Source organism: Apaloderma vittatum, unplaced genomic scaffold (genome assembly GCF_000703405.1).
Source record: "Apaloderma vittatum isolate BGI_N311 unplaced genomic scaffold, ASM70340v1 scaffold1895, whole genome shotgun sequence".
Taxonomy (NCBI): Eukaryota; Metazoa; Chordata; class Aves; order Trogoniformes; family Trogonidae; genus Apaloderma; species Apaloderma vittatum.
This window is the reverse complement of record NW_009716297.1, coordinates 70464-95048: the sequence shown is the minus strand read 5'-3', so window position 1 is coordinate 95048 and position 24585 is coordinate 70464. Positions and strand designations below refer to the sequence as shown.

General features: G+C 38.6%; 1 protein-coding gene across 1 annotated transcript in view; it reads left to right on the top strand.

The window, feature by feature from the left end:
• Positions 1-24585, top strand: part of VWF (von Willebrand factor) — a 133521-nt gene that overhangs the window by 41729 nt on the left and 67207 nt on the right. Inside the window, exons 17-26 of the mRNA XM_009869457.1 lie at positions 787-881; positions 2308-2468; positions 9641-9744; positions 14526-14664; positions 16396-16530; positions 20019-20165; positions 20825-20965; positions 22564-22683; positions 23448-23604; positions 24155-24313. Of these exons, the coding sequence (XP_009867759.1) occupies positions 787-881; positions 2308-2468; positions 9641-9744; positions 14526-14664; positions 16396-16530; positions 20019-20165; positions 20825-20965; positions 22564-22683; positions 23448-23604; positions 24155-24313 (1358 nt within the window). The remainder of the gene's footprint in view (positions 1-786; positions 882-2307; positions 2469-9640; positions 9745-14525; positions 14665-16395; positions 16531-20018; positions 20166-20824; positions 20966-22563; positions 22684-23447; positions 23605-24154; positions 24314-24585) is intronic.

Here is a 24585-nt window from a genome sequence, read left to right as displayed (position 1 = left end):
GTGACTCAAATTTTTGGATAGCCTGAGTGGTTAACTAGTTCAGTTCCTCTACCTCTGCTGAGATTAGTTTAAAAGAGGGCAAGATTTTGCTTTCAACAAACCAAATTGTGAGTTTTGCTGTTGCATCTCTATCCATATAATTTCAAATGCCACCTTAGAAAACAGAACTAAGCCCTGTTCCATGAACAGTTCCTGTCAGTTTGAAATGAAGTTTAATAACTGAGTATAGCTACTTTGTAGGATTTTAAAATGTCACTTCAATGTACTTAGACATATTTCTTAAACTTTAAAACCTAATTACTTCTATCAAAGATACAAATAGTAAAAAGCATTTATAATTGTTAAATTGTGTAGTGGTACGCTGAGAGTAGTAATGTAATTTCTGGACAGCTCCTGGCAAGCCCAGGTTTGAGAGTAGTGTCTTCTCATTTTCTCCTCTACCACAAAAATTGTAAGTTGCAGGCACTTAAGTGGTCCCTTTCTTCTTTCTGCAGGTGACCTGACTATTATTTTGCCCAGCTTTATGCCTGTGCAGATGCATTGGATACAGCAGGATAGGGCTAATGTACAGCTGGGTTACCGTGATAGTATATCACTGCACCTGTCTTAAGGAAGGTTTACCTTTAAGGTTGATAAGCACAGTGGATAGAGAGCAACAGATGAGTTCCAATGAGAGGTGCAGTTTTGTTACTCTGACAAATTCCCTGCAGGCCTGTCTGAAAACACCGGTGTGAGTGAAAGCTGAATGTCACTTTGTTAAATATAAGCTCTATTTTTTTTCCTTAGCTATTGTGAAAATGGTTTCATGCACTGCAGCACAAACAGAGTTCCTGGTGCCTTCCTGCCAGATGTTTTTGCTGATGAGAGGCCATCTGCCAGAAGTTAGTATGCTATCTAAAAAATTTGTATTTTTTCTGTTGTTGGGATTTTTTGTTGGGGTTTTCTTGTGGTTTTTTTTGTTTTGTTTGTTTGTTTGCTTGTCTTGTTTCTTTGGTTTTGCTTGTTTGTTTGTTTTTTTCTCCCTCTCCACCCTTCAGTCTCTTGGTAATCTAAACCAGGGAGAAGTACCAGAGGTTGCAGTGGTTCATGATGTTGTGAGTCTTATGCGGGAGGGTATGGCACTCATTGTGTCCCACCAGTCAAAATTATGGTTAGCCAATGCAGTCTCTCTTTAACTGAAGGGGTCCCTTGGTGGCAATCTGAGGCCTCCAGTTGCTATTTGAGGATCACATGACGTCAGTAACTAGCCAGTCTATACCTCCTGCTTCTGACTAACAGGCTGCGACCTCCTCTGGAGCAGATGAAGCTTTTTGTGGCTTGAAGGTTAAATGGCTGCTGCCAGGCCCAGGCGCGAGGTGTGCCCTCCAGGGATCTTTCTGTAAAACTTCCTGGAGACTAGCAACTGCCTTGCAGAGCCAAGGCACTGTGTTGGAAAATAGGACATCAGTGGCCTGGGATTTTTTGAAGTTTCTCACCGGTATAATGATGGGGCTTATGGGATTGCAATGGGAGAGGGGGTCTTGGTAGACCACCAGTAACGGTGTCACTGATTGGCCCCCACTGTCCTTGAGGTGGAGCCATCGTAGAATCGTAGAATGGGTTATGTTGGAAGGGACCTTAGAGATCATATAATCCAATCTCCCTGCTATGGACAAAGATGCCTCTCAACTAGGCCAGGTTACTCAAGCCTTCTGGGTGTATATCTCATCCATCTCTTGCTCTAATTTTATTAAGACATAGTTTTCCTGATGCTAGTATGTTAAGGATTACAAAAACTCAGAGGCATATTTCTAGCATTGTCTGAAATAATAACCTGGAGTTTCTTGGGAAATCCTGATCTTCTGTTGGAACCTGAGTTCTCAGAGGGTTTGAAAACTTTGTGTTTAAAGTAAGGACGTTATTAACAGCCTCCCACGTACTTATACTCTGTTGCGAGTCTAGACGGAATAATACATAGTGCTGTTGCTTCTCAGAACATTGATTTTTGTGCTGAGAGTGCTCATGTACACTGCCTGCAGATGGAAATATGTTTCACGCTGAGGCATCCTGGCAGCCCTAGTGCAATCTGGAATCAAACCCTTGTGCTGCTGCCAGAATACATGCTTTTATGATAACCTAACTGCGGTAACTTCATGAGAAGTGGTGACTGTTACCTTTACGATGTCATGGATAGTGGTGTAGTGGTATTGCTCCATTCTACATCTTAAAATATTTTTCGAATAAAAATGTTGATCCATCTTTTAGAAAAATACTGGGCTAACAATACTTGAGTTCTAACTGCAATTTTTTTAAATTTATTTTTTAAAGTAAAAAGGAGCTTGACATGCAGATCTCCCATGGAAAGATTTGTCTGTCCTGCAAACAACCCGAGAGCTCAAGGGTTGGAGTGTGCCAAGACTTGCCAGAATTATGACTTGGAATGCATCAGCCATGGCTGCATATCTGGATGCCTTTGTCCCAAAGGGATGGTAAGCAGACTGAACTGCCCAGAAGAGAAGCACATCCTCTCTAGCTTTTTTTGCCTTTGTTCTTTCTTACCAGCAGTCTACTTACAGCTTGGAAAAATGAGGCTGTGAAATATTGACTCTGTCAAAATTATGACTAGTTTAAAGTATTTATATTAGTATATCTGGATAAAAGGTGAAGTTTAGCTTGCAATAATAATTGATAATCAAAAAGCCAAACCCCACATTTTTAGGACCAAGACAGAAATACACAGACACCCATACCCCAAATACCCCAAATCTAGCCAATCCTCCTGTTGATCCTAGTTGCCTCCTTCTCAGGTCTCCATCTATATTGTTTCTCTGTATTGTACCAAACTGAGAGTTCCCCATGAGAAGGAAACTGGGACACAAAACTTGCTAAGATGATGTCAGAGGCTGTCCTGGAGTAGCAGGTGCTGTGCTAAGCATGCTTTTTTCCACTGGTAAGATGCTTTCTGGAGTCCAGGGCTATGTCTCCCTGCAACCCTCAAATTTACTTAGTTGTTTAGTCATTTTTAATTAGAGTAAACAAGCAAGTAGTTATTTGCTTAGCCACAGATTGTGATCTCAATGCCAGTTTAGAGCCCTGATAAAAAGCAAACAGAGTAAAATAGACAGCACGTTGTTGCTGTTGGTCTCTGAGCAATCAAAAAAGCATTGGTATTCAGAGCTGCGCAACACTCCGGGCAGGCGAAGAGTCGTGCACAGGATCCCACGGTGGGCTAGAGGTATAGTCCCAGGCATCCCGTGAATCAGATAGAGGTGTAGCATATGGTACCCTCTCTATGAAGTTGAATAAACGGCACTTTTGAGTTATCTGCCCAGGAAAACTGCTGGGATTAAGAAGTTTGTGATGTTCAACGCATTAAATGCAGATGGACTTATTTAGCAGATGTTGGAAGAAGAGAGTTGAAGTTGTGTCTCTGTTCTGTTTGAGGGCTAAAATACTCTACAACTCTGAGACTTTGAGACTGTGGTACTTAGAGATGTGCTTGTACAGTTTTTGCTTTACCATATGCCTGAGTCAGAAATGTTTTCACATGCTGCAACCCAGGAAGTCTAGAAATCATAGAAATTTCTCATGTTGAGATGGAACTTCCTATGTCCTAAATTAAACCCATCATTTCTTGTTTGATTACTGGGCACCACTGAGAAGATATTTTCTCCTTCCACTTGACACCCACCCCTAAGATATTTATATACATTAATAAGGTCCCCTCTCAGCCATCTCCTTTCAAGGCTAAACAGCCCCAGTTCTCTCAGTCTCTCTTCACAGGAGAGATGATCAAGTCCCTTAATCATCCTTGTAGCTCTCCGTTGGACTCTCTCCGATAGATTCCTGTCTGTCTTGAATTGGGGAACCCAAAACTGAACATAGTATTCCAGATGTGGTCTCACAAGGGCAGAGCTGAGGGGGAGGAGAACCAACCTAGAGCTGCTGGACATACTTGCAAAAGGTTACTTAAATCTTTCATATCTACTCAAAGTTCAGGATTAGATTAATGTGCATGGGATCTTGACTGTTAGCAAATGAAGGTGTGGGTTATTACATCTCAGGTTGAGATGCATGATTATGTTTAGACTTCAACTCTAATGAATTTAACTACTAGTTTAAATTTTTAAAAAAGCAATTAACTCTAGTTAAAAACAAGTATTTTCTAAAAGTTGTTTTTTCCTCTTCTATATGAATAGAGGTGTTTTCTCCCCCCAGATTCCTTTCATTATCTTACTAGAAACACCTTCCAGAATTATCATAATACACTAATTTCTAGCATGAATATTAATGCATGTTTTGAACATGGCTGCCATATTTTGCTGACAAACACACATTTATGTAAATAGATGCTACTCCAGAATAAAATGCCAGCTGTGGGCAAAAGCATAGGCTTGTCAAGTGTCTTATAGGTACAGAGTGAAAAATACAGAACAGAATTTGAAGGCATCCATATCAACATTGAGTAAATTTTCATCACAATTTTAAAAAGCAAGCATTACTCCTTTTCACATTCCAGTTTTAAAATGTTTTTTCTTTTAGAGAAGAATATAGCAGTGTGATAAGCAAACTTACAAAAGTTTTTGTATTTGTGCAGTGCCGAGAACTCCAGTGTGAACAGGTCTTTCTCTCTACATGGCAATCAAACTTCTTTGATTTGGTGAAGGAGCTTGAGATTTGATTTCAGTTCCAAGTTATGGTAGTAGTACACTTTAGAGAGAATCACAGAAAATAAATTATGTTAACTTCTCAACAGGAAAAAAAGAAAAGGGGGATGGACTACCCCAAACTACCCCAAATTAACCTTTATGTTTAGTATAGAAATTTGTATTCCTTTTCAGTAGGTTGGAACTGTCATTCAAACAATTTTTTTCATAAAATTCTTTGTGAGGACAGGTGATTTCAAGCATGTTGGAACTGGAAACTCCAGCTGGTTCTGCAGTGATGTGAAACATGCCCCTAAATTCAATGAGGTGGTTGGTCAGATTTTGGATAGAAGAATTGTGCCCTTTTTTTTTTTAAAAAAAAAAAAGACAAACAAAAAACCAACCCCCAGATAACTAATTAAATAAGTTCTTTGTCCACTAGATGACAGTATGATTCAATCTTCCAGTAAATTCAGTATATAGTTGCTGCTTTTCATTGGCTTCTCATCTCGCAAGGAATAAAAGTTGTGAGATTTGGATTTCTCAAAGCCACAATAAGAGAAGCCAACATATAGATGATTTTGTTGTAACACAGCCGCACAAAGGCATGAGCAAGCTTGGTGTCTTTATGGAGTAGGTGCCCTTCAGTGTGCATTAGACTCCTGATGAGTGGTTCCACAGGACCTGCCAGCTTGTTATCAAAGAGCAGTTTCCTCCTCCTCGTCACCAATAGGTATCTAGCCAGGATGGTTGGGAGGAGGCTTTTTCTTTATTTCTGCGTTCTGCAGCGTTCTCCCAGTACCAGTTGTCAAAGATGGAAAGATTTGGAGTGGTGACCAGGTTCTCATTTCCATCTTGTCTCTCTCTGCCTCAAAGACTCTGGGAGCACAGAGGGAAAGCGCCTCAACTCGTGAAATCTGTGTCTTCCAGGTTTGAACCAACACTGCTGAGCAGTAAAGGGGGTGGAAAAAAAAAATTATTATTTTTTTACCAGTCAGTCTCCCTTGTTGGTTTTCTGCAATCTTGTCTGATTTTTCAAGCTCTCATGAAGGTGAGCTACTGTTTGTAGGAATATCTGTGGGAAATAACAATACTGAACAGTTAGGGGAATAAATATTTGCACGTATCATCACTCTGGAAGAAATTGTGCCATTTTATTGAAGGGTTTTTTTTCTTTTGCACTACAGCAAAAGATACATACAGTGTATAAAAATAATGAATGATCATGGATAACTTATTAGCAAAAAAAAAATCTTGCTTCTCTGAAATGGTTCATATTATCAAGAAACACAGTCAAAAATACACAAGTTACATAAACATCTATAGTACACGTCGCAAGTATACATAGCAGTTCCTATGTAATTAAGTGTAATTTTATCCTTACCTATATAAGGAGATATTTACAGATCAGCTGAGTTATCAGTCTTAAACAAGTTAGTAGTCTAAAATCCATATGCACAAATTGCCTGATATTTTTTGAGTTACATATCTGAAAAATTATAAAACGATAATCAAGGATTGTTCATGAACATGGTGCTGCTGTTGCCCAGGTTTGAATTAGAAAATCTGCTGGTGTAAGAAATTGCCAGTCAATAGGCTGATTATTTCCCCAGTCAGAAAATGCAGATGAAAATTAATTTGTTTTAACAGAAAAATAAGTTTTCCAGTTCATCATGACTTAATGTTTTACATTGTTTTGATTTCTTAAAAATAAAAATGTTCAATATGTCGTGAAAAGTAATTATTCTTTTTCTGTCTTTGATCATCTGGAGAGTGGGAAATTCTCCATACTTGTCACCCTTTTGCAGAGCAGAAAAGATAAATCATAACATATGTGCAGAAGTGTGTGGGGAAATATGCTTTCTCAGGTTAGTTTACTGCACTCAGTGTTTTTCCCATTGGAAAATATTAATAAATACACAAATGGAGTGTTAACCACATTTCTGGGGAAAAAGAGGAGCAGAACAATCAGAAAATACAAAATCCAGAGACTTGAAAACTAGAAAATTAGTTTCTTTCATTTTCCAACAACTGAGGCAAAATTAATTTTAAAATTCAAATGAAACATTTTATTGTATATATGCTACTAAAGTAAAATTATTTCTAAAATGATGATATGTTAGTAGAAAAAAACCCAACAAACACAAAGCATTTTAGTCAGAAAAGATTGAAAGGGTTTTTTCTTCCGAACTGTTTTCAGCAGAAGCTTAATAGAGTGCTATTTTGATTTTCCTGCTGGAAAATCAAAATCGGCTTATCCTAGAGTTGACATGACAGAATCTTCATGAGGAGGTGGGTACCAGCTTTCTGATGTGTACATCTGCCCAAGAATAATATTTCACAGAACAAACATAAGAAGCACAGCTAATGTAGAAAAGTCAAGTGCAATCCAGCACACATTGAGTAGTCTGTCCTAACATGTTTTTAACTTGTCTTTATCTGCACAGAAATGGTGACAGACTGTTTTAGTTAAAACATATCAGCTGTTGGGTTCTAACCTGATCCCCTTCCTTTACTTAATCCCATAGTCCTTTATACCTTTGGCTGACTTTCTGCTGAAGCCCTCAGGTGTGTCATGAGGAACAGAGTGAAAATCTTGAGCTTCCCTTGGCAGTGAGATACTCATTGAAATTGTGTTGACCAAAAGAGATTAAAATTCAGCCTCAGAGTTTAGTGGAGAAGAATCTTAAAGGTTCTGAAATCTGTAATATTGTCTTTCTTTTTGTAAGATCTGTCAAGGCTTAACAATTAATAAGAAAGAGCAAGGAAATGATGGATATTTCTGTCAGATCCCCAAGTAGAGGGGCAGATCATCAGCTGGTCAACCACTTATAATTCTACAGACGCACTCTCAGGAGCATCATCGTAAGGGTGTGAGATGGCGTGAACAGCAGCTGTTCTCATTACAAACCTGCATCTTGTGGTTGCCTCCCATCACCTCAGGCACTCAGGACTGTTAGATCTCTGGTGTTAAATGCTCTCTCTTGATGGATTGAGAGACTTCCACAGAAAGTCCAGCTGTTTGTGAATAGCGGCCACCAGCCTTGTCGAAGCACGTGGTGTTGTGCTCAACAGGCTTGTAAAGCAGCTTGGCATCAGGCTGCCAGATGTGCCAGCTTTTGGGTATGGTGTCAGTGTGACCTGTAGGTTATATGTTACTGTTAATAAAATCATAATCTGTTGAGTTGCAGCAAAAATAATTAGTTGCCTGCAGAAAGTCTGCTTTGGTTACTTATGTCCAGCTTTTTAAATCCCACCCACTCTGCAGTATTCAGACGAGGTAGTCTTCCATCTTTGTCAGTGGATTAACAGTTGCTGCACTGCAGGTTCATAGTGGCCATAAGTTTGTGATGAAAATAATAATTCCAATATATTAAGTTTTTGGAGTTGAGGATAGACTGTGACTAGCTTCATATCAATGTGTGAGGGAGCAAGTAGAAGAGGTCCTAATCCTCCTTTTACTAACCACATGTCTAATCCAAGTATTGTATCCAGAGGCTAGCCCTAAAGTCTTTTGTGAACTGTGTTGCTGAACGCTGTGGAAAAAATAAGAAATGTAGCTATGATTGTGAAGTCATATGTTCCTTTTTTTCCTGAATGCCACCAGAAAGGAAGGAAAGAAGGAATTAAACACCCCTGGAAACATATGGTATTCTCTGGCCTGTTTTCTTCTCATCCTTTGTGGAGATTAAGTCTGAGGCAGAGCCCGAGCTATATCATCTAGAAAAGCACTTCTTTGTTTCCATCTTCTTTCTATCACTGTGAGATTCTTTGGCATAACATAGCTCTCTATAAGCCACAGAGCATGTAGAGCTGCATATGAATGAAAGGTCTCCAGGCTATGAAATCCTGTGGCAGTTTTAGGTCCCCATAGGAAAAGGCAGAGCTGTTCTAGTTTATTAACCTGGCGTTCAGACTACATTGATCTCATTGGCCCATATTTAGTAGTAGAAAAGAAACTTTTAAAATGATTTTAAAGCAAGAGTTTGAAGTGGAAAAGTGATATTTTGTGACTTTTGAATGAGAGGAAAGGAAAGCACTCTCCATTTTGGTATTCCATGAAATAAGAGTCAAAGCTTCCCCTGGCTTTGCCAAACCATGACCAAATGAAAGACGGTATAGCCACCCTTGATTTTGTTTGATTCTCTAAAACTGTCCATCTTCAAAATGGAAAGGGAGGAATTGCGTAAGAAACTGAGAAAAAGAATGGAAAACAATGATTAGACTGAAGGCATTACTTGTTTGATTTTTTTTTTTTTTTTGGTTAAAGTAGGACAAATGGTTTGTTGTTATAGAAAGGGAAACTAAGATCAGTAGGCTAAAACTGAAAAAGCAGAAAAATGTGGATAGAGTGTAAGGACCTATTTCCCAGCAATAGAGCCTATCTCAAGTGGACCAATATTTATCCTGCCTTCTAGGAAATATACAGATATTTGAAAGAAAATGCGTGACTACTGCAGTTTTCAGAGGCAAGTTCCCAGGGAGATGGGCTTTCCTGGGGAGCTATTGTCTGTGACAACAGAATCTGCATTTGCACTTGGGTTGTTCTGGCCTTGTACCTTCTTGCCTCATCTTCAGTGTTCAGTTTTTAGCTCAGCGGAGCCCTGCATCCAGGTCCTATTTCTGGTAGGTATACCTGAGTTTGTTGTATGTGAGAAGCATATGCTATTCACCTGCTCTCCATATTAAGGTTAGCACATTTTATCTTCACCGCATCCAGGTTTTGGTCAAATTGGGCTTCCTCATTGCAATATTCTCTCTCTAATCTATTCTTCCAGCAGCTTAAGCTGGCATTCAGCCCCAAAGGCAAGACTGTGATTTATGTACCTATAATTCTTTTTTATGTTAATGGGGAAAAGTATTAGCAATGATGTACCTTTTTCACCCAAGATAGTCTTGAACCATTTGTTCTATCCTTTCCTTTATTCCTTATCCACATGTCCTTGTGCTTACTTCTCTGTGTACTAGCACATACTGACAGACCTGTGTGCTGACAGGCTGTGTGTTTTGCTTAGGTGCGACATGAAAACAAATGTGTTGCTCCCGAGAGGTGCCCGTGTTTTCACAACGGAAGAGAATATGCCAAGGGAGAGACAGTGACTAATGACTGCAACACCTGGTGAGCTACTGGAACTGCTTTCTTCTGTTTTTTTTTTTCTTCTCTAGGGCATGTAATATGTTAAAAAAAAAATTGTTTGCTTAACAGATCTATTTTGTATAAAGTCAGGTTTTGTAGTGCTATAAGGCACATATTTCACAGAGCAGCATATTCCCTTCACATGTTGCATAAAGACTGGTACAATATCTGTCAAACTGTACCTGGTACCTTTCAAACAGGTGTCTGTGCAGGTCACTTACTCCTTGATTTTGCAACACAAGATAACAATACAGGAGCTCCTCTTGGGTGGAAAGAATGGAGCCTGCGCTTTGTCACTAAGCTCTGCCATCATGCTTCCCTTTTTTTGCCATCTGAGGCCCTTCAGATCAGTCCTTTTCAGCCAGAAGCATGCATCAACAGAAGGGAAGTGATATGCCAGCTTATAATATGACAGGAACTCTTCAGGAAAATTATTAAAGAATTGGGCAAAACCAGAGCTGACCTCTTATATCTCAAATGAGTGCTCGGTTCTTTGATAGCTTTAAAAAGAAAAGAAAAAAGAGAGAGAAAAAAAAAAAAGAGGAAGCTGACGATGTGTTGTTAGAAGAAGACTTTCTTTTACTATCTTGTCTTTTACTTGCATCTCTATCTATCCTGTTTGACTCTTTAAAAGTAGTTCGTACGTTCAAAAAGAGAGTATTGTACTGTGAGATTTGCATAGAGGGGAGCCCTCAGCCACAGCCTTGGATAGGGTATAAGGTATTTGCCTGCTTGGACAATTCCTGGCTTCTGCCTGCACAGCACGCTTGCTGCTTTGGAGGTGCTTTATTCTCCGTGTGTGCTTGTGGAGGTAATGGTGGCTCTTTCCTGAAGAGCTCCAGTTTGGAAACTGTGTTCTCTTTGGACTTAACCTTCAGACTTCCTGTATGTTTTACCTGAAATGTCCCTGCCTCGTTCTGTGGCACCCACAAGAGGTTGGAGAATCAGCACTGTTAAAGAGTCATTTAGTTTGGATTTTATTTCATACATTGATCTCTGAGCAAGAGAGATTTCAAGTGTTGTATTTTTAAACTAGGGACTGCGCCTAAGTAGTCTAAGTTAGATTTGGATATAAGGTTTTGTGGGTTTGTATGGAAATATTGACCTTCCACTATTTTGTTTCCTTCTTTTCCTTCTCAGCCATATATTACGTTATGAATCACAAAATAAAATTAGACCTGGGGAAAAGTAGGTATGAAGGAAGGAAGATGAAGTTTGATTTCAGATAGATACATATACTATAATGTGCTTACGTTATGTCAAAATAGAAGCGCCTCAGATGAAAAACAGACACAATGAAAGTTTTATTGAAAACGGACAGCAAACAGTAAAACTCCTAGGTATTGTGAAAATTTGCAAGATTCTTCACAATAAACATGCACAATCTTTTTATTTTCAGTCATTCTTATTATCTTCAATCTTAAAATAGTCGTTAACCATGTTGCATTTTCATAACCGCCCTTTTGTTTCTGGGAATGCCATTGTAAGCCACACTTCCTCTAATACATAGAATTTTCTTCAATATCGGGGTCAAGAAAATGTTAGAAATCATCCTTTTTCTCATTGACAAGAAGTTCTTCCTCTCAGTTTTAGTATTTTTCTTGAATGTGAAAGTAAAATTGGAAATAAGGTCCCTTAAAATAATGTCACTAGGGCTTTTTTGAACTATGTGAATATCAAGTCAAATGTCATTTAGAAAGTGATATAGGAAATTACTGTTGCTTTGAGAATTAATAAGAACTGAGAGTCTGCATTTTGGAGATCAGATCGTCCTTTTCTTTTGTTTTTCCTTTTTGTACTGTGGTTGCAGGCGTTCTCATTCTCACTTGTTCTTAGCCAGATGTGAACACCTGCAAACGCAATATATGAGCCAGAGGTGTCAGATTTGGCGTTTGCATTCAACTTGACATGTGGGAGACCCTAATTCATGAACAACGGAATGTCTCCAAGTCTAAGCCAGTGGCAAAACTTTTCTTATGCGATGTATTGGGAATTCACTGTAGAGCTCAGTGAAAATTTTGGAATAATATTTATGAAGCAGTACACAGCAGAAATTTGCTAATCTGAAATTTGCTACACCATGTACTTTATAATGTATCTGTGCACATATATACAATGTCTTTCTCTACCTATTACTAGAGATTTAATAGCAGAGGGTGCTGAAATTTAATTCTTTGAAGAAAATGTATCACACAATGTTTATTATACTGTGAAGTGTTATCAAGATTAAAAATGCTTATGCTTGGGTTAATTACTAGAGAACTTGGTTCAGTACTTGTATTTTCAGTAATTTGATCTTGGGGAAAGTACTTCAGATTTTTTTTATCTGTGAGTTTTTACATCTGTAAAGCAGGGATAGAATTCCCCTTTTCCTGCCCTTATAGAGCTTGATTAAAAAAATCCCTGGGGCAGTGATATTGTCCATCTGAATTCATATAGCATTTAGTAGATGAATGGTTCTCCGACCTTAAGCAAGACATTGCTTATTAGATTATTAAATTATTATTATTAGATTAAATTAGATATGGTGTCAGATGCTATTCTATCTCTCCAAAATTAATAACAAATAAAAGACTGAACAGATCTTATGCTTCATTGACTTTGGCTTTTATTTTCTCAGTCTCTCGCTAGCTAGCAAATTGATTTATTTCCCTGATCAGAAGCCTGTGGTTGCCAATGGAAAGATTCCCTTCCATACCTGCAGCTTCTGTAGCAAGGCTTTTCATTCTTCAGGATGCTTCTGGAAAAGGGCAAGAGGATGTGGTGGATATTCTGAAGTCTCTTGTCTTTATTTCTCAATTTCCCTGTTTTCCTCCTTAAACATATTTATCTCATTGAGTCTTATTTATCAGGGTGCCACATAAGATATAGATTATTATGTATCACAGCAAAGACAGGATACAAATATTCTTGGAAGTTCTCAGAAATTTAATAATGATTGGTGTTGAATAAGGCTGTTTTGGTGTCATTATGGATACTAGGAGCCCTACTATTTTCCCTTCTGTCTGTTACACTGATATAATTACACTGAAACCAATCGAGTTACACCAAGATAAGAGAATTGTCCATCTGCATTTTGATTATCCATTCAGATGATCATCATGTGGGGTTTTTTGTTTGTTTTTTTTTGTTCTTTTTTGTTTTTTTTTTAAAAAATAAAACAGCAAAGAGAAAAAGAAGACAGAAGGAGTACAAAAGTATTGAAACAAGAAAAAGAATGCTGTCCCTTTCAGCATAACATCATTGATTTTGTACAATAATGACAGTGCAGTACAGCTACTACAGCAATGTGGATATAATGATATCAAGGCTGTAACCCTGTGTCTGATTGCTCTTCAGGATTCCCTTCCTGTAAAAACAAAGCAGTGCCTTGATTTACTCTGCATGTCAGAATGTACCTTCCCCCCCCTCCCACCACTTTTTTTTCTTGTATAGTCTGTGATTGTAACTAGGAGGTGTCCTGGTCAACATAACCTGCAAGATTTACAGCCAAGGAGCCACTGGTGTATCTCCTTTCATGATCAGGAGTCTTGTCATATCTCCTGTTACATAAGCTGTGATTTAGCTTGGAGTCCTATTTTTATGTCACCAAACCTGAGTTCTCCTGTAGGGCAGATGGTTCTGATTTGATCACCACAGAATATCTCAGGGGATAGTATCACACCCTAGGACATTCCTCAGAGGGTATATGTGTACCTATGTACAGAAATAAAATTTTTTTCTATTCATAAATGTGCTTTTTTTCAGACTGTGAGGCAGTGTCTCCAATTGCTAGGTCAGATAAACTTCATGAAGGATGGATGTAATTTAAGAACAGAGAGATCACTTTGGAGAAGAGTGGTATTGTACTTAAGCATATGATCTGAACAAAAGCTTCTGGGCAGACTAAATTATGGTCCTGGTTACTTGGTCCCAGAAGTTGATCACTGGAGTAAGCACGTGTCCTTTTGCATCAATTGAATAGTAGATTTTCTACTATTTTTGCTTTTGATGAGGAAAAAATGGACAGTACTGCAAATAAAAACAGGGTTGCTGGTATTCTACTTTGTATTTAACCCGTAATGACCCCTAAAGGGTAATATATCTGTTTTTCTGAAAGGTTATTCAGAGCAGAACAGTATATCCAAAATAAAATACTAACAGCATTATGAAATATTCTTGCAGGCTCTGTCCAGGTCTCTTTTTGTAATAGGGAAATTTATAAAACATACACATCTATATGCAGCTTGTAAGAAAAAGGGAAGCACATTCATTGTTTACTTAATGTGTTAACGCACTATTTGGATTTCTACACCCAATGCTAAGATATGGTAGTTTATATTAATGAGAGAAAATGTCACACTAGTGCACAATAATGCAGCTTAGAAAAGGATTCCAGCAGCCCAGGCATGGAGCTGAGCCCTCTAAGAGTACCTTCTCGAGGCCAGACACAGAGAGGATGTACTGGGGACATCCCTGAGGATGGACAGCAGTGCGAACAACTGCAAAGGTTGCTCACAGAGCTACAGCTGATGTCTGGGTTAAGCCATGCAGAGGAACAATGCTCTTGTTTGGTCTGCAGTCAGTTATCCCCTGACCCAGGTCCAGGAAAAAGACAAAATAGTACATTATTCCCATTTGTGTGACTTTTGGAGAGTCTTCAGATCATGATCTCCTGGAGGGAGAAAGTTTTGCTCTTTTGCCTAAAGCACCTTGCTTTCTCTTGCTTATTATATACATTAGAAATAATGATGACTGTCACTGACTTATTTTCACTATTACAGTGTGTGCCGTGGTCGAAAGTGGGAATGCACCAAAAACGTGTGCGATGGCACCTGCACTGCTATTGGTACAGCTCATTATTTGACATTTGATGGACTGAAATACAAGTTTCCAGGGAACTGTCAGTATGTATTAGTTCAGGTAAGGACATGTCAAATGCCAAAGCTATCTGATAATATAAAAGCTGTTTTAGGTGAGAAGTCCAACGTTTGGATAAATTGCTGTAAAGTATTCTTAATTACTAATCCAGATGTATGGTAGAGGAGAGCAGAGCTTATTAGTGACTTCACAAATCCATTGAGAACTTTGAAGATTGCATTGTGTTCTACAGTAATGAGTTAGATTTTCATGTGTCTAGCTGGCAGTCATAAATCATATGATAGCAACATGGTACAGAGAGGAGCTGTCTGAATCTTGTCTCTAACAAGGAATTGGAGATACACATAAATCAATCTTTACTCATTCTCCACTAGCCTCTTTATCCTGTAGTAATGGCTTACTTTCTGACTGAGTGAGACAAGGAGAGCTCAGTGAACTTGCCCTGGCTTCATGTGGAGCACACTCTTCCCGTTCACCTTAGCAAAGTCACAATCCTGTTCCACGCACCAACCTGTTTGGAGTATATTGACAATATCGGTTTTCCTTGCAGCAAGAAGGAGAGGTGGATAAAGACATAGTGCAATAACATCAATTTGTGATTTGTAAGAGCCGTCAGAAATTTAGAGTTAAGTAAGATTAAGGCTCATCTACAGATGCAAATCATTGTGTATCTAAAAATGTGTGTGCAAAAGAAGGATTTATCTGAAAATTTGGTCTAGCACTAGATGGATCCTATGCTAATTGATAACAGTCTTTTGCACTTAAGAACTGACACATTTCTTCGGTGGGCTACAATTTTCTTCATGGACCCTTTTCATGAAGCAGATTTCTCCTTGCAGTGCTTGGGCAGGACAGTGTGATCAACCTGTTCCTGATCATTGAAGTATGTTCCCACCTTGATGCCAGCCAGACTACCTTGGAAGACTGATCACTTTGACAGTAGTGAGAGCTCTGTGTAAAGATCTTATGGCCCTTATGACTCATGGTACTATAACACTACTTAAAATGAAAACGAGATCTGTTTTCCTCAGATGACAAACACAGAACTATAGACAGGTGTTTTTTTTTTTCTTAAAAGAGGAGGAAAAAACCCCACAAAACCTAAAAAGCCTTGTACTCACAGGTAATTGTATAAATGTAGCACTACCTCTCCTTGCATCTTGGTAATATTTGACTTAAGAGAAGACTGATACATTAAACTACTCATAAGTGTCCTTAAATACTCATATTAAAATACTCATAAGTGGTCCTTAAATAGTTTGACATTGTTGTAGTAATTATTTATGTTTAGGCTGGAAAACAGGAGCATTAGATATTTTGCTTAAAACTGTGCAGTAAGTCTCTTTCTAACCCTTCTTTCTAACCTAACCTCCTAGGTTTATGTTTTCATCTTATCATTTCACCTGCAGAGACTTGTTTTCACTGTTAATTAGTATCTGTGTATTAAGATGTACACTGTGCCCATTGTATATCTTTAAAATATTACAGATACAGTAATAGCATAGATTCTTCCTGCCAAAGAATACCTTCCAAAGTAAGCATGTGTATGTGTCACTGGTAGAGTGTACCTCATTCTTTAAGGGGTGGACCACATGAATATCAACGCTAACCACAAAATAAATCAATATAGGAAGAGCTGGCATGTCAACACGTATTCTACTGGCCACAGATTGGACAAGATTACATTTGAGGCTTCCTTTTTCTTCATAGATCTTTATGTGTTTTTTAATATGTTTCATGTTAATGACTCATTCATTTATTTTCATCTGACAGGATTTCTGCAAGGATGATTCTGGGACGTTCCGGATACTAATTTCGAATGAAGGCTGTGGCTTCACTGGAGAAAAGTGCACCAAAAGGATTATCATTCTGTATGAAAGGGGGGAAATAGAATTGCTTGATGGAAACGTATGTACACTTCTATTCTCTTTCGTTTTTTTGGGGAAAAAAATTTTGTTTTGGTCGTTTAGTAAGATGAGATACGAATGACCTCATGCTCAGTGGTTCTTGATCATAAAATTAGCAGATCAGCAGGTTCTCTCAGTCTTTCTTCGTAGGAGAGATGTTTGAGCCTCTTGCAAGATTCAAACATCTCTCCTATGAAGAAAGACTGAGAGAACTGGGGGTATTTAGTCTTGAGAAGAGAAGGCTAAAAGGGAATCTTGTTAAAGTGTATAAATGTCTGAAAGATGGGTATTGAGAGGAAGGGTCCAGTCTCTTTTCAGTGGTGCACAGTAATAGTACAAGGAATAATGGGTATAAGCTAGAACATGGGAACTTCCACCTCAACATGAGGAGAAACCTCTTTACCATGAGGGTGACAGAGCACTGGAACAGGCTGCCCTGACACGTTGTGAAGTCTCTTTCTCTGGAAACTTTCAAAACCCGCTTGGATGTATTCCTGTGTGGCTGCCCTAGGGGTTCCTGCTCTGGTGGGGGAGATGGGACTCAGATGATCTCTAGAGGTCCCTTCCAATCCCTAACATTCAATGATTATAGTTATTCATTTTGCTTCCAGATGTATAAGCCATTTTGGTATTTCTACTTGGTGTTAACAAATTTATCTCAGATAAGAATGCTGTTCAAAGCAAGGTCATATGAGGAATTACCTTTCTGAACATAGAATGTCCATTTCAAGCTATGTTAAGTGCAAGGGAGTGCCAAGAAGTTGATTGTCCCGTGACTAGTAAAACTTCAGAGCTAATTTAGCCACCTGAAGGTCAGAGCATACGGGGGAAAAAAAAAGTCATGACTCAAGTTGATACTGCAGAAGCAAATTTCAACTACCCTTTCTCTTGTTAAATTGTCAGATGGAAGATCCAGATGTCTGGATTCTTTTTTTTCCCCCTCTTTTCTACAACAAAGACTGAAAAATTGACCAAGAATCACCTCCACCTCCCATGTCCCTCCACAGCAGGAAACGAGCTTTCCAAAGGGTAGAGTTCAGTGCTTTGCCTCCAGCACTGTAACGATTAAGACCGTCTGTGTGTTCAAAAATTACCGAGCTTCAGTGGATTAAAGTGTTTCAGTTGCTCAGTTTTCAGAAGTGTTGTGCTCTTGAACTGGCATCTGCACTAGAGATTTGCTAAAATTTTCCCAGTGAAACGTGAAACTGCTCTACATTTGTCTTTATTTGGATTAACAAAGCTCTACCAGGTTTTGCATAGCCTGCAAATTGCTGTGTGCCACTGATACTTGACAGGGACACGTAAAACGCGACCATTATTCTATTACTAATGTCTGCGCAGTGCATCGTGACAGCATATGATCTGTGCAGGCTTTGGGTTGCAGGAGGAATGAACACAGGACATCCTAGTTGCCAAACCAATTCTTTATTTCTACTGAATCCTCTACCTGGGTGAAGGTGAATAGTACTGCAGGGACCATTATGTAAGGCTAGGCTTTGTCTGACAGCTTCATTAGGTGGCAGATTTTCAGAAAACCTGTGATTCCGTTTGGACAGCTAAAGAAAGGCCAGAAAACACAGGAGGTGAATTAGGCATCCGGCAACTCCAGCAACACAGGGCGTTTGGTTCCCAAGAGAGCGTGTCCTTGCATCCTTGACTGAATGTTTAGCTGTTTTTCTAGAGAGTTTAAAGCTCAGTGTACTAATATCTAGAGCCACTTTTCTTAGAAATAAAAGCAACTAAAGGAGAGATTTTGGAAAAACAGCTGATATGAAGACTTTTAGGCAAATTCTCGCCCAGTGATGATTTCCTACTCTCTTCTTCCACAAGGACTTTTGGTTCCCCCCCTGCCCCGTTAAAGTGTTTCCAAGCAGCATTGTTTTAAAATGAGAGCAGCTTCTAATTTTAAGTAAATGGGGACTTAATTGAAGTATATGCATGTTACAGTTCTGGCTCACATTAAAAAAAAATTATGAAGTTAGTTTTGCTTTTCTGAAACAAATAAATCTGCCAGTTTGCAAGGTCAAAAGTTTATGTCTTCATGGCTGGGCAAAAAGCCTCAATAAACATAGAAATTCTGTAACTTAGGTCAGCCTGCCTGCTCAGCTTTGTCCTCCTGTTTTTCACCTGAGTTCAGAAAGATAGAGACTACTATATTTAGAAGTTAAGTGACCAAGTCAAAGTAGACTGTAAAGTAATATATTGGGCCTAGGAAAAGATGAAAAAACTTTGAGTTCCTAAAATATCTTTTAACATATTTTTCCCTAAAACATTGAAAGCCCTCCTTAGGAGATCTTGAAAGGAAGTGAACTGTCTTCTCTGGGGATAAAGGTTTCTGATAATTACTCTGAGATTAGAGAGTTGAATTACGATTCTGAGCGTTTACTGAATGGAGCAAGAAAAAATAGTTTGAGGGTAGAATATTTCCTTATCCTACTATTTTTTTTTTGTGTGAATTTTTTGTGAGCTGCTCTTTCTCCCTTGTTTAATCACTATTTGTACCGACTGAAAGTTTTCATCTGCCTCTTCCACAATTAAGCAGTTTTCAGTGAGTGCATTGATGGTACTGAAAGTAACAGACATGACAGACATTTTTCTCCAAATGTGGATAGTAATCCTATTAGAGTTCCTATTGAAATGGGATTATGGTGTGAAAGAAAGCATTTTAAATTAATCTCATAAGTTTTTAGTAGCTGGAGATGATGAATTTGCAGCCAGATGGAAAGAGAAAAAGCACACAGGGGAAGTGAAAGTGGTGGAAAAATTAAGAGGCACTGAAAGGAGTATCTTGGAGTTTTTTCTGTTGGTTGTTTCTTGCTGGTTGGCAAGAAAGTTATTCGTGACTTCAGAATCGGGCTCTGGTCCCTCAGAGGCCACTGATGCATGTGCTTCTCCCAGTTCATGTTACACTTGAACTTAGCCAGCCCTTTTGTCGCTACTCACTTGAGGAGCACAGAATTATTAGTTTCCGAAAACAATAGACTAAAACTAAAAAGTAATTATTCAATGAACTATCAATCAAATACTAAACTGATCGTTAGTTGTTTATACCCTGTCCTCTTTATCAGCCCTCTTTCTTTTTAGCAGTCATTGCTTTTTGTGTTAGCATTTGCAGTGAGTATATCTTACACCTCGGGAGCACAAGGGACTCATTCAAAAGTTGCCACATTCAAAATTATGAGATTGAAGTACCGTACTTTTGTATCCTGATTCAATGTTCAGAAGTTCTGTTTCTAAGGCAATAATTTATCCACAGAAACTTTTCAGTGTAGAGACAAGCCTGTAATCAGTTCCTTGCCCATATCTTACTTACAGTTTTGCAAGTGCTCTGGAGCATCTGTGTAGTGTATGGGGACTATCTGTTTCCTGGAAAACAGCATGTTTGAAAATAGCTGTTAACCTATGAGCACGTGTCTCACTGGGAAAATGACCTACATGAAATAGTAACTACTGACATAGTTGATAGTACAACGTGCTTTTCTTCTTCAGGTAAATATCAAGGTACCTCCTAAAGATGACAATGCTTTAGAAGTCATGAGGTCTGGCCGTTATTACATCATTTTACTGGGCAAAAACATCAGTGTGACCTGGGATCTGGCCATGGGAGTCTCAGTTATCTTAAAAGGAAATTTCAAAGTATGTGTGGTTTTTCCTTTTTTTTTTTTTTTTTTTTTTGTCTTTACTACTTATTCTCATTAAAAGGCACTGATTTAGTCTATGGGGAATAGCATTTTTTTTTATTCAGACATGCTGATAGATTTCTACTGAGTATTAGGCACTTGCTTGAAAATGAAGGGATTTTTTTTGTAATACCATAAGGTTCTGATAGTTCCACTGTAGGGAGCAAATTCTGAGTCATTGAAGATGAGCTATGACAGATAGGATGAATACTGTGGTGCCTCAGAATAACTACGCATTGAGTGATTTTATTTTTTTTTGTATTCAAGAAGAGCAGTACAAGAAGCCAGATTTACTAGTGATGGTGGTAGGACGTTCTTCTCCAGAAATAAAATGGGATTGTAGGGACATTCTCCAGATAAAGCCCACAGGCACCACTGATCTGAGTTGTCATCTTGCTTCCTGGAGTCACTGGAAACCGTATGGTCCTACTTTCAACTAAGCAGAACAGGAATAGGAGCTAAACATTCTCTGTGAGAAACTATTTTAGTGAACTTGGTAAGGCCAAGGATAATTCAGTTTTTGAGCCTTATGTCATTAAAGCACTAGGATAAAAAAACCCAAACCAATTTCTACAGGTTTAAGATTAATGTATTTTATGTTTCTTTCCCTGCAAGGATCAAGTGTGTGGTCTGTGTGGAAATTTTGATGGAATACAAAACAATGATTTGACCAGCAGTAATGAACATCTTGAAGTAGATCCAGTTGACTTTGGGAATTCTTGGAAAGTTAATCCACACTGTGCTGATGTTGAAAAGGTGATTGCAAATGAACTGTGAAAACTGATTAACACAGGTTATAGTATCACTCAAGAGTGGACACAGAGGTTTGAAAGGGTACAAATAAATATAAATTAACTCCTTCTCCTATATTTTTGCCAAATAATATATTTCTTGAAGTGTGATAGAAAATCAGTTAACTTATTTAAGGTCCTGCACTGCCTGACTTCAGATGAATGTTAAAATAGCCAACCTGTACAGTTGAGGCTGTTCATAGAGTTTGCCAGCCCAGATGCTTGAAATCCAGGTATAACTGGAAATCTCATTTTAGAGCTTAATCTAAAAAAGCAGCTGTAATTTTTGGACAAGGAGAGTTCAGATGAAAGTTTTGTATTTCCCTGTTCAAATTTCTGTATCCCAAATCTTTCTCCATTTATGAACAACTGAATACACAAATTTACTTCTTTGTATATACTTCTTGATCTTTTTTTAAAGAGCATTCAGTTTTTATTTTCGCATCAGAAGAGACTTGAAGAGATAAAGCAAGACACTGGGGAGGATGTAAGATCTTATTGCCATCTATTACTGCAGCTGAATTTTAAGGTTACCTGCTGTCTGAAAGTGTTCTATCTGTTCTGGTGCAAGAGCTTAGGTAATTTAATGGGATACTAGATATGTTTCACATGAGAGTATACTTCCTCTATTCCAAATACGGAGTTTTGAAAGAATGAAGTTGAATAGTAGATTTTTCCTGAGCTGACAAATAATTATGGCCAAAAGTATTTCCGAACCAAAAAGTGAGAGGAAGCAACTTTAAGACAACTTGTTTTTATGTTTGTAAAATGAAGCATTTAATTCATATGATGCTTTTAAGGCTGAAAACTTTCTCATGGAAATATGTCTAAATTTTGGGGAGGGAAATGTCTGTTTTCAGATTTTCCCTTAAAATAGTTAAGCTATCAGAAAATAAGATTAAGCTTTTTTCTTTTAGCATACGAAACCTTTTGGGTTAGTTTGCTAGTTATGTGTAAGTGTGACATAGCCACAGTACTATCTTGCCAAGTGTCACTTCTTTGATTTGACTCGTCTGGAGCACGGAAGAAGTTGCAGTAACGAGGAGTGAGACCACAGCGTAGGACTGAGAAGGAGCAGTTTCTCGTGTCAATGTAACAGGCACAGGACAGAACCTGCAGACTATACCCATGATAAATGCCATATTGATGCTAGTGCTCTTCTCAGATAAATTAAATGGAAGTGGGGGAGACTTATTCGGCGTTGGCCTTGGGTATTGTCTGCTAAAGACTGGTCATGTTTGTGAGTCTCATGGGCCTTTTGTAGACCTGTGAATGAACATTTCAGGATGGATGTTTGGTACAGTGGGTCTTCCTGTCATCAAAATGTTTATGTGAAAGCTGCAGCGTATGAGTAAGAGCTGGCGAAAATATAGGAGGTGACCAGCTCTACTCTGTTCTGCCATGGCAGGATCTGTGCCCATCATACATCAGAATGAAACTTTTCTCAGGGAAATAATTTCCTTTGTCATTACAAATATCTAGTGCTAGTAAGTCAATTTGAGATGTCTTGAGGTCTTGCAGGCAAGACTAACGCGATGTGTGCTTGTCTCTTACAATATTAAGCCCAACCGGGAACAGACCTCGATGTCTCCACTCTGTGATGGAAATATGTTGAAGCAGGTGATGGTGGAAACATCATGCAGCATTTTGTCTGGGGATCTTTTTCAAGAATGCAAAAAACTTGTGAGTATTGTGTCATATGTTTCACATTCTTCAATTCTGCATGATCAGTGCTGACACTGATTACAGCTGCTGGGAAAACCATGGTTGAGCTGACAGCACACAGAACTTGCAGGAGGCCAACTAATTGGCACTCTTATCCTTGACCCTGTAGCTGATGCTTCATGGGAAAATGAAAGATACTACCTAGTAGTAAGATACAGAATAACTTTTGCTTGAGCAAAATTTTACTCTTAAGCCTAGAGACTGACTCATAGAAGCATAGAATGCGTTGGGTTGGAAGGCACCTTAAAAGGTCATCTAGTCCAACCCCCTGCAGTGAGCAGGAACATCTTTAATTAGATCAGGTTGCTCAGAGCCCAGTAAAGCTTGACCTTGGATGCCTCCATGGGTGGAACCTCCATGAAGTTAAGCATAAGGGTTGAGATTGGAGGGGAGGGGGAGCTGAGCTAATGTAATGCCATTTAGACTGCATTCTACACAAGCTGCTGCCCAAAGGGTAAGTGTGAGGATAAGAGTCCAAAAATATTAAGTTACTTCATATGGGAAATATCAAGGGACAATAAACTTCAGTGTCTATACCAACTTCAAAAATGTGGTCCAATGTGATCCCTTGCTGATATCATCAGAAAGAACTGCACTGATTTATGTTTTGCATCAACTCATGGGAAATGGAGCAGCCAAACCATCTGGAGATTAAATATGCCTACAAGAAAGAGATAATGGGAGTCATTGAGGATACTGTACCCTTTATTTCTCTTTTGCAGGTGAATCCTGAGCCCTACATAGATATTTGCATGTATGACACTTGTGCTTGCGAATCCGTTGGGGACTGTGCTTGTTTCTGTGATGTTATAGCGGCCTATGCACATGCCTGTGCCCAAGAAGGTGTTGTGGTTCACTGGAGATCACCAACTCTGTGCCGTAAGTACAGGGTAGATAAAGAAGATTTGGATGAAAAGCTGTTGGCTCAGACAGATTGTTCTCATCCAAGTCTGCTCCCGCTGATGTGGAGAGAAGTTTGTTTTAATGGGACTGGGCTAGCAGCTCAGTGACATTTCCACTTCTTTTTCTATTTATGTTCAGAGCCATACCTGAAAAAAATTATTCCCTCAAGGGTTATAATAGTCAGTGATACAAACAAATCTTGAAAAAGAATTGTTCTCTGTAATATATATAAATTAATAATTAAAGTTTTATTTTTTCAATTGTTTTTATCAAAATCAAATATCTCTAGTCTAGAGGAAGTATTTCATTATGTGAAAAAAAGATCTAAATGTGAAGAAGTGGCCTGTCCTGGATGTAGTATAAAAATATCTTATTAAAAAATATTTAAATATGTGAATCTTTTTCTTTTTCTATGAGTATGTGGTCCACTTAACACCAAGTTTGGTGTCGTAGTTCTGAGAGGCATGGTGAATACACTGTGGTTTGATTAATATTTTTTTCCACCTCTGATTCTTTCACTGCATAGCACAAAGCTGTGAGGACCTGAATAAACAAGAATTAGAATATCAATGTGAATGGCGATATAATAGCTGTGGACCCGCTTGCCCTATAACTTGCCAGCACCCGCAGCCTTTGGAGTGCCCTCTGCAGTGTGTAGAAGGGTGCCACGTACACTGTCCAGAAGGTAAGTCCATCTTTTGCTTTAAGCAGTTACTTACCTTTTTCCCTCTTGCATGAAAAGAAGTCTCACCGTCCAGAAATATTCACAGATTTGTTAGGCTGGGGACTGTGAAACACTTGGATATAGCAGTTAATTACTTCACAGGCTTATGATGTGTTTTCACCACCATTTCTTACTGCTTAAGAAGGAAGGTGGTTAGGCATCCTGATCTGAGTTTGTGAAATGAGCACAGTGTGTGGAGGATGTGAAGTGGTGCCTAGAAGAGGGGAATGAAA